Genomic DNA, 10984 nt, shown 5'->3' with positions numbered 1-10984 from the left:
GCTTGGTCGCAAATGGGTCTTCAAATGGACAATGACCCCAAGCATACTTCCAAAGTTGTGGCAAAATGGGTTAAGGACAACAAAGTCAAGGTATTGGAGTGGCTATCACAAAGCCCTGACCTCAATCCTATAGAACATTTGTGGGCAGAACTGAAAAAGTGTGTGCGAGCAAGGTGGCCTACAAACCTGACTCGGTTGCACCAGATTTGTCAGGAGGAATGGGCCAAAATTCACCCAACTTATTGCGGGAAGATTGTGGAAGGCTACCTGAAACATTTGACCCAAGTTAAACAATTTAAAGGCAATGCTACCAAATACTAATGTGTATGTAAACTTTAAAATTAAAGCTTAAAGCTGAAAATATTTTTTTTCTCTACTATTATTTAGACATTTCACATTCTTAAAATAAAGTGGTGATCCTAACTGATCTAAGACAGGGAATTTTACTGGATTAAATGTCAGGAATTGTGAGAAACTGAGTTTAAATGTATTTGGCTAAGGTGTATGTAAACTTCCGACGTCAACTGTAAATACAAAACATMGTCAGAAACAGATAGTTGTAAAACAATACTAAAGAAAGGCATTTGGAAAATAAAGAGGCCATTTTAAAAAGTCCCTCATCCTATCATGAATATCGTATTTGATAAAGGGTCCCATTCCCAACACAGTGTACTAAGAGAATGCACTGGCCCATRCTTTTTAAAACCACCTGATGGTGAGTTAAGTTAACCTGAGGTCAGTTTATTTCTTACAGGGATCATCAACTAGATTCCGCCGAAGGCCGATTTAAAAAAAAAAAAAAATTATTGAGCAGATGGTCAGGGGGCCAGAACATCATTTTAAATCATTTATAGACTGCAAATTGACCGCAAGAAGCCCAAACAGATATTTGACTAAAACATAATTTCAAACAATGCTTACATTTGTATATGATCATGTGCCTCTCTATTATGTGCAGAAATACTTGCGAACAGAATTCCCAAATTAAAATGACTCGGGAGCTGATTTCCTGATGTTTTAATATTTTTTTATGTCCAACAATGMAAATGTAAAAAATAAGAATAGTATTGTTTTATACATTTTTTGCTCAGAAAACATGGGGTGCCAAATAAAACCACCGTGGGCCATCAGTTGGGGAACCCTGCTTTAGGTCTTGTCTGTCTGTCATGTAGGGATTAACCTGTCTCTCTTTGTTTCTGCCTGTTCCTGATCCTCCTCTACCAGGGCCCATTTCTGGACCTCCCCGGACCCAAACAAGGTGAAGATGAAAGCTCCTACGGCGCTGATCCCGGCCGACAGACAGAACACACTCCTCCATCCCGCCAGGGATTGCTGTTCCAGGAGGGAGGGGGGACATGGTCGTATGTATAACAGTCTTCAAGAGTGCAGTAACTTTTAGAAATGAGCCATTGGGAAGTTCTCAATTGCATACTCCTCGCGTCAAGCAGCCCAATTCTGATGTTTCTTCCACTAATTGGTCTTTTGACCAATCACATCAGATCTTTTCACATCAGCTCTTTTCCAGAGCTGATCTGTTTGGTCAAAATACCAGTATTTTTTTTTAACTATCAGAATTGTGCTGCCTGTGTCAACACAGCCATGGTGTAATAATTTGACAGTATTTAAGTAGATATATTACAAATATTCAATTATTTCTAAAAGTAGTACAGAATGAATACATTTGATTATGAAGGAAATGTCACCAGAAAGCTTACATCTTTGGTGAGGTAACCCGTGACGATTGGAGCGACCACACCTGGGATAGTCCCGAAAGTGTTGGTGATTCCGAAAAGCACCCCCGCATACCTGAGGAAGAGAGAGAGAAAAATAGACATCCCAAACTCCAAACATCCAAAAGCAGTGAAAAGCAGTGAGTACGTGAGTGACTTCTTCAGTCTTCAGTGACTTAGAGTGTGATGGAATGAGTGCAAGAGAGAGAAAGTTCAGTGAAGGTCCAAAATATGCCAGAAAAGACTGGTGAGTAGGGAGAGACGTGAAGAGAAACAAGTGAAGTGACGACCTCTCAAATCGATTAAACACCCACCGTGGAGCAATGTCTATCTGGTTGATGAAGACCCCGGCTGCACTGGTGCCTCCTACAGTTGAAGAGAGGGTGAGGAAGGTCACTGCCAACACACCACTGCAGCCGGAGTAGCCCACAGCAACCAGGAAGGCTGCAGGCAGCAGCAGACCTGGGGGACGAGCGGTCAACAAAAATACATCAATCACAGGAGGTTGATGGCTCCTTAATTGGGGAGAACGGGCTCATGGCAATTAGTAGAACGAGCTCAAATACTACATGGTTTCCAGGTGTTTGATGCCATTCCATTTGTTCCGTTCCGGCCATTATTATGAGCCGACCTCCCCTCAGCAGCCTCCTGTGACGTCAATATACATGGTCAATGTACAAACGCTGCACTTAATAGAAACACATAGGTATGGCCATTCACACAATTAACAACAACACATGTATACAGTTTATGTGATACTCTAACTGTAAATCGGTCTGGATTAGAGCGTCTTCTAAATAACTCAAATGTAATACTCTATTAGTTCATATTTTGTTACAAAACATATTACAACAAACTAAAATATCCACTGCATGAAATAGCATCCAAAGAATCCCCAAAAAACTGTTGCATGTTTTACCAGTCAATCAATCAAACATCTGGTAAAGTCCATAAGTAACCAAGACCAGTTCTTTTCAAAATAAAAGTCCCCTCCTTGCCTGTGATAGTGAAGATCTTGCGGACCGCTGTGACACTCAACAGCTCCTTCTCCAGGAGGCTGTCTGCTACTACACCTGATATCACTGAGAAGGTCCAGCCACCCAGATAGGGCAGAGCTGAGAGAAAGGCATTCTATATAGACAGTCAGAAAGAAATAGACAATATTAACCGACAACAAAAACAACAACAGAAAGGATTGCAACTGCATTGCAGGAATGAAATATCCCGATAACATGGCATCACTTTCACCAATGTTTTATTACAGCAATGCTACAGCAGCACGGTGTAGGCCTAGGTTACAACCGAACATGATTCAAGTCTCGAGACTCCTGTTCTATCCCTGTACACCATGATATCTTAGTCATTATCTAGTCCTACCACCTGCCTACAGAGCCTAATACCACCAGGTGGAGCTCTTACCATATTTCTTACACCTATCTGGCCTTTACAGCACTATGGAATTGAGCGTCTCACTCTGTCGCTCTCCTCTTAAAGGCGTCATCCATAGAAATCATATGTCCATATATATCAATGATGTATGACTTAATGTACGATTTCTTTGGGTCTCACCTGTCGGAGGTCAAAGTGAAGCACCGTGTCCATGTAGGTGGGTAGTGAGGTGAGCAGAATGCAGTTACCCCAGTTGGCACACATCTGAGACACTATGATGGCCCACAGGGGAACAGAGAGCATCATGGGTAACAAAGGCACTGACCAGCCATGGGCACCACCCTGGGTTAGGAGCCAGAGAGAGAGCGAGAGAGGAGAGAGGGGGTATGCTAATTTGGTATAGAGCAGACCTAACTCACTCCATTAAATTAGTCAAACAGGAACATTTTACATTTGGCTAGGAATTCAAAAGGAAATTATCTTGACAGATAAAAATATCCTCCTGTGTGCTACCTACAGTATTTCCCCCCACTAGAATCCCCATACTTTAATGAAGACAGCTTCTCCATCCTGGAGGGGGAAATCAATCATTTCCAGGCCCAGGGACATGTACTAGTCTGTTGCAACCTAAATGCCCGAACCGGACAAGAACCTGACCCCCTCAGCACACAGGGGGACAAACACCTGCCTGGAGGTGACAGCATTCCCTCCCCCATATGCCCCCCCTAGGCACAACTATGACAACATAACCAACAAAAACGGGTCGCAACTCCTGCAGCTCTGTCGCATGCTGGGTATGTACATAGTCAATGGTAGGCTTCGAGGGGACTCCTATGGTAGGTACACCTATAGCTCATCTCTTGGCAGTAGTACAACCCAGAGTCTCTCAGAGCGTTCACAGGCAGCCCACTGACACACCTATCAGATCACAGCAAAATTACAYTCTACTTGAACAGAGCAATAGTCAATCATGAGGCATCAAAGCCAAAGGAACTGAGTAATATTAAGAAATGCTATATATGGAAGGAATGTAGCGTGGAAACCTACCAAAAATCAGTTAGGCAACAACAAATTCAATCCCTTTTAGACAACTTCCTGGACAAAACGTTCCACTGTAATAGTGAAGGTGTAAACCTGGCAGTAGAAAATCTTAAACAGTATATTTGACCTCTCAGCTTCCCTATCAAATCTAAAAATGTCAAGCAGAAAACCGAAGAAAATGAACAACAATGACAAATGGTTTGATGAAGAATGCAAAAACTTAAGAAAGAAATTGAGAAACCTGTTCAACCAAAAACATAAAGACCCAGAAAACCTGAGTCTACGCCTTCACTATGGTGAATCATTAAAACAATACAGAAATACACTACGGATAAAGAAGGAACAGCACGTCAGAAATCAGCTCAATGTAATTGAAGAATCCATAGACTCTAACCACTTCTGGGAAAATGGGTAAACCACTTCTCCAATCTTTTTGGCTCTGACAAAGAACAAACAGCAAAAACATATACATGATCAAATACAAATCTTAGAATCAACTATTAAAGACTACCAGAACCCACTGGATTCTCCAATTACCTTGAATGAACTACAAGATAAAATAAAAACCCCCCAACCCAAAAAAGCCTGTGGTGTTGATGGTATCCTCAATGAAATGATCAAATATACAGACAACAAATTCCAATTGGCTGTACTAAAACTCTTTAACTGTCACGCCCTGACCTTAGAGATCCTTTTTATGTCTCTATTTTGGTTTGGTCAGGGTGTGAGTTGGGGTGGGTATTCTATGTTCTATTATTTGTATTTCTATGTTTTGGCCGGGTAGGGTTCTCAATCAGGGACAGCTGTCTATTGTTGTCTCTGATTGAGAACCATACTTAGGTAGCCCTTTTTCCCACCTGTCTTTGTGGGAAGTTGACTTTGTTTATGGCACATAGCCTTTAGCTTCACGGTTTGTTTTGTAGAGTTTATTGTTTTGTCGGAGTATTCACCTAAATAAAAGAAAATGTACGCTCACCACGCTGCACCTTGGTCCAGTTCTTTCAAAGGCCGTGACATTAACGTCATGGCATCTGGCATCTTCCCCAATATTTGGAACCAAGGACTGATCACCCCAATCCACAAAAGTGGAGACAAATTTGACCCCAATAACTTCTGTGGGATATGCGTCAACAGCAACCTTGGGAAAATCCTCTGCATTATCATTAACAGCAGACTCGTACATTTCCTCAGTGAAAACAATGTACTGAGCAATTGTCAAATTGGATTTTTACCAAATTATCGTATGACAGACCATGTATTCACCCTGCACACCCTAATAAACAAACAAACCGAAACAAAGGCAAAGTCTTCTCATGCTTTGTTGATTTCAAAAAAGCCTTTGACTCAATTTGGCATGAGAGTCTGCTATACAAATTGATGGAAAGTGGTGTTGGGGGAAAAACATATGACATTATAAAATCCATATACACAAACAAGTGTGCGGTTAAAATAGGCAAAAAAACGAACACATTTCTTCCCACAGGGCCGTGGGGTGAGACAGGGATGCAGCTTAAGCCCCACCCTCTTCAACATATATATCAACGAATTGGCGAGGGCACTTGAATAGTCTGCAGCACCCGGCCTCACCCTACTAGAATCTGAAGTCAAATGTCTACTGTTTGCTGATGATCTGATGCTTCTGTCACCAACCAAGGAGGGCCTACAGCAGCACCTAGATCTTCTGCACAGATTCTGCCAGACCTGGGCCATGACAGTAATTCTCAGTAAGACCAAAATAAGGGTGTTCCAAAAAAGGTCCAGTCACCAGGACCACAAATACAAATTCCATCTAGACACCATTGCCCTAGAGCACACAAAAAACTATACATTCCTTGGCCTAAACATCAGCGCCACAGGTAACTTCCACAAAGCTGTGAACAATCTGAGAGACAAGGCAAGAAGGGCATTCTATGCCATCAAAAGGAACATAAAATTTGACATACCAATTAGGATCTGGCTAAAAATACTTGAATCAGTTATAGAACCCATTGCCCTTTATGGTTGTGAGGTCTGGGGTCCGCTCACCAACCAAGAATTCACAAAATGGGACAAACACCAAATTGAGACTCTGCATGCAGAATTCTGCAAAAATATCCCCAGTTTACAACGCAAAACACCAAATAATGCATGCAGAGCAGAATTAGGCCGATACCCGCTAATGATCAAAATCCAGAAAAGAGCCGTTAAATTATACAACCACCTAAAAGGAAGCGATTCCCAAAACTTCCATAACAAAGCCATCACCTACAGAGAGATGAACCTGGAGAAGAGTCCCCTAAGCAAGCTGGTCCTAAGGCTCTGTTCACAAACACAAACAGACCCCACAGAGCCCCAGGACATCAACACAATTAGACTCGACCAAATCATGAGAAAACAAAAAGCAAATTACTTGACACATTTGAAAGAATTAACAAAAAAACTGAGCAAACTAGAATGCTATTTGGCCCAAACAGAGAGTACACAGTGGCAGAATACCTGACCACTGTGACTGACCCAAACTTAAGGAAAGCTTGGACTATGTACAGACTCAGTGAGCATAGCCTTGCTATTGAGAAAGGCCGCCGTAGGCAGACCTGGCTCTCAAGAGAAGACAGGCTATGTGCACACTGCCCACAAAATGAGGTGGAAACTGAGCTGCACTTCCTAACCTCTTGCCAAATGTATGACCATATTAGAGACACATATTTCCCTCAGATTACACAGATCCACAAAGAATTRGAAAACAAACCCAATTTTGATAAACTACCATATCTACTGGGTGAAATACAACAGTGTGCCATCACAGCAGCAATATTTGTGACCTGTTGCAACAAGAAAAGGGCAATTAGCGAAGAACAAACACAATTGTAAATACAACCCATATTTATGTTTATTTATTTTCCCTTTTGTACTTTAACCATTTTCACATTGTTACAACACTGTATATATACATAATACCACATTTGTAATGTCTTTATTCTTTTGGAAGTGTAATGTTTACTGTTCATTTTTATAGTTTATTTCACTTTTGTATATTATCTACCTCACTTGCTTTGGCAATGTTAACATATGTTTCCCATGCCAATAAAGCCCCTTGAATTAAATCGAAATGAATTGAGAGGAAGGGGATTGACTGTGAACCGATTTACAAAATGTATGACAAAGGGTCATAAAGGATAGACTGTTGTTACCTCTTTTCCTATGGAGTTGATGATGTAATCTTTTTCTCTTGTGCTGATTCGTGGATGAGTGCCAGGCTGGTCCGACACCAGAATGAACCAGAACACTGCCCAAATGCAACCAGCACCCCCTGGTGATGAGAGACAGAGACAGAGAGACAGAGGGACGGAGTGAGAGAAAAGCCTGATTCTGTTAACATCTTCACAAAGCAAAAGGTTGTGCAGGTACAGTGTTTGTGCTGAACAAGAGAGTGTGCAGAGAAGAATTGTGAATGATAAAAAAAATTGGAAGGTATTATGTGTGTGAAAACTTCACAGGAGAACAAAATAAGAGCTGAAAATGTGGGTATGTAGAGACATGCAGATATGCTGTGTGTAGGGGGAATGTATATGTTTGAGGGGTGTAATGAATGTATATGTTTGAGGTGTGTAATGAATGTTTATGTTTGAGGGGTGTAATGAATGTATATGTTTGAGGTGTGTAGTGAATGTTTATGTTTGAGGGGTGTAATGAATGTTTGAGGTGTGTAATGAATGTTTATGTTTGAGGGGTGTAATGAATGTTTATGTTTGAGGGGTGTAATGAATGTTTATGTTTGAGGGGTGTAATGAATGTTTATGTTTGAGGTGTGTAATGAATGTTTATGTTTGAGGTGTGTAATGAATGTATTATGTTTGAGGGGTGTAATTGCTATCCAACTCTCACCAAACATGTAGAAGACAGCGGGCCAGCCCAGACTGTGACAGATGAAGCCAGTGAGGGGCAGGGCTACAAAGGCCCCAAAGTTGGCCCCTGACCCCGAAAGGGTCATAAGCCGAGACCTCTCTAGAGGGGGAGCCCAGCGAGCCCACATGGCCATCATGGCCGGGAACGTCACCCCCTGAGGACATACAAACACAGAGCGATACACACTGATTTAAATGAACCATTCTTATGGCACTGAAATGAACAATATGCCTTGGTGTTTTACGGAAAATAATGACTATATGGCTATATGTATACGATAAATACGATGGTTTATACAATCAAATGCTAATCCAGTTCATTGCTGATGACAGAATGAGATTGACCCCTACTCTGCACACACGAAGCCTCTTACCTCCCCAAATCCCTCCAGTGCCCGTAAGCCAAACAGCCAGTAGGGTCCTAGCTGCGCTGCCAGGGGGGTGAGGAGGGTGAGGGCTGCAGTGCCCAGCACCCCTCCCCCCAGGAAGATACTCCCCCCAAAGTGTCCGGCCAAGTAACCCCCGGGGATCTGCGTCACCAGGTAGCCAAAGAAGAACGCCCCCAGCAGCAGGCCCTGAGTCAGAGAATCCCACAAATACAGAGGTATCTGAGCGAGAGAGAGAGAGACAGAGAGACGTAAATGAGCATAAGTGTTACGTATGAGTTTGTGAGTGTCTTCGCATGTGCAGTATGTCCAGTATGCATGGATCATGTTTGTGTGAAGCCTATTTATGTACTGTAATATATGAGCTATAATTAAGCAATAAGGCCTGGGGGCCTATACTACGGCTATGGGCTGTTCTTATGCGCAACGTAACGAGGAGTGCCTGGACACAGCCTTTAGCTGTGGTATATTGGCCATATATCACAAACCTCCGAGGTGCCTTATTGCTATTATAAACTGGTTACCAATGTAATTAGATAAGTCAAATAAATGTTTTACCATACCATTGGTATACGGTCTGATGGCTGTCAGCCAATCAACATTCAGGTCTCGAACCACCCAGTTTATAATATATGATATAATATGCATGTAGAGTGTACTACTATAGGTCTAGTTAATACTTTGGAAGAGCTGGTACTTACCCCATCTGGTTGGTCTGGGGTTTGGCTGCCATTGCCGTGGGAGGAAACTGGGCACTCATGGCCACCTGAGCTGTTGAGAGATGGTTGGCTTTTGGTCCCATTGACCATGGCGACCATGGCAACACTTAGATTGACACGGAGACCGTAGACGACGGAGAATCCAAAGAACATCATGATGGCCAGATTGCAGCGTGCAGAGCAACATTGTGGAGGTACTGTTAGACACGACGACAACATGTGCCCAATCACACCTCACAGTCTATCTGAAAACACTTAAAGATGACTAAAGATGACACTTAAAGATGACTATTTAGACCATGTTAGTAGTAAATCTACTCTAGCTAACGAGGAGTACATGACACTTAAATGACATATTTCACTAGCACACTGTTAGTTATGATGTAATAAGCAAAATCATAGGGGTCGAATCCGAACTTCCACGTAGGTCAAATGTTCGCTTAGTCACCCACTGACATCAATGCCCCATACTGACAAAACACTTGATATGACTTCATTCAACTATCAGAAGATTATCATTACATAATGAAGCATTACTAGCACATCCATGCTGCTGAGTGCTGACTACGCAAAAGAGCAACCAAAACAAGTTAAGACACCTGAATCATCAACATCCACCACTTCTTTTTTAAGTAGGGGTGTAGTATCTCCACTCTCGTCCAGTGGGGAGGAGTTGATGGAGTATCCATTTTGCAGAGCCATTGCAACCACAAGTCAGGTGACGGCCAGAGAGAGGAATGAAGTGAGGGTGATCTGAGGTCACCTAACCATAGTGTCCTAAGAAAATCTGCTAGATAGAGAAACAGCAAGAGTCAGCATGAACAATTGCTAGACATTCAGCCTCATGCACGTACGCACGCGCACGCACACACACACACACACACACACACACACACACACACACACACACATACACACAGACGGGTCAAGACTACAGATACAGGCTGGACAAGCATTTCGCTACACCCGCAATAACATCTGTTAAATATGTGTATGTGAGCAATCAAATTTGATTTGATTTGGATATGAGAATGACCATGACTAGGCAGGCCAATGGTCCTTATAGTGTTCAATGTAATTGGCCGAGCATGCCAAGACAAAAGTATTTAGTTCCTTAGCTACAATAGCCAGACGACAACAACTTACTGACTTTAAAGAAATCCATTGGAGATTGTGCAACAATTACAAAACACCTGACAAGTCAAAGAGATCCAACATAGACACACATGTATATAACATTATGTTTTGCTCTTTATATCGAGGAATGTTTAGATAGAGAAAAAGGTTTGACCAATTACCACAAATTGGACTGGATGGACCAGATAGTTATTCACTTGCGGTTATTGAGGTTCTAGACCTAGATCCTAGGACTAGAGAGCATCATATATACATTCTTCTTCAGATGATGATGATGATGAGGATGATGATGCTCCAAATAGTTTTCCGCTAGCTGGTGGTGTGGATTATCCATGTTGACCCTGCAGACAAAAACAAGACGGGAAACAAATACCAGACTGTGAGTTAAGGCCTATGTAAAGTCAGTCACATACACATGATTTGTATGATTTTTCATAGCTACATCTTTTAATGCTGGACAAGTAGTATGCAATACATCTGACCTCAGAATATAGGTCTTTCCACTAAATGAAATGAAGTAGTAGACTTGGCCTCTCCTCCACTCTGTGACTTGTGCAGACTGACCAAAAGCAGATGTGAACCTAGTGTATGTGCAGACAAACAAAACTTTCCCAGGTTACCATTGGAGGAACAGAGAATGTATGTTAAGCAGGTCAGCTGATGAGGGGGGTGGAATAGAATGACGTAATGTAATACCT

General features: G+C 42.1%; 1 protein-coding gene across 1 annotated transcript; it reads right to left on the bottom strand.

Moving 5' to 3' along the window:
• Window positions 1-1013: 1013 nt before the first annotated feature.
• Window positions 1014-10627, bottom strand: LOC112080533 (sialin-like). The gene is made up of 11 exons (XM_024146319.2): window positions 10448-10627; window positions 9749-9936; window positions 9132-9346; window positions 8419-8652; window positions 8025-8199; window positions 7331-7449; window positions 3300-3461; window positions 2729-2861; window positions 2045-2192; window positions 1716-1806; window positions 1014-1332 (listed from the first exon to the last, which is right to left on the bottom strand). The coding sequence occupies exons 2-11, from the start codon at window positions 9849-9851 to the stop codon at window positions 1165-1167; spliced, it is 1548 nt and encodes a 515-aa protein (XP_024002087.1). The 5' UTR covers window positions 9852-9936; window positions 10448-10627; the 3' UTR covers window positions 1014-1164.
• Between the last annotated feature and the right edge of the window lie 357 nt (window positions 10628-10984).

The sequence above is a fragment of the Salvelinus sp. IW2-2015 genome, unplaced genomic scaffold, assembly GCF_002910315.2.
Source record: "Salvelinus sp. IW2-2015 unplaced genomic scaffold, ASM291031v2 Un_scaffold16369, whole genome shotgun sequence".
NCBI lineage: Eukaryota > Metazoa > Chordata > Actinopteri > Salmoniformes > Salmonidae > Salvelinus > Salvelinus sp. IW2-2015.
This window is presented reverse-complemented; position numbering and strand designations above follow the sequence as displayed.

Coding starts and splice junctions, on each gene's coding strand:
- LOC112080533 (XM_024146319.2), bottom strand. CDS start 9,851: ATGGCTCTGCAAAATGGATACTCCATCAACTCCTCCCCACTGGACGAG. Junction 2,862..3,299: donor TTCACTTTGACCTCCGACAG/GTGAGACCCAAA, acceptor CTGTCTATATAG/AATGCCTTTCTCTCAGCTCT. Junction 1,333..1,715: donor CGGGTTACCTCACCAAAGAT/GTAAGCTTTCTG, acceptor CTCCTGGAACAG/CAATCCCTGGCGGGATGGAG.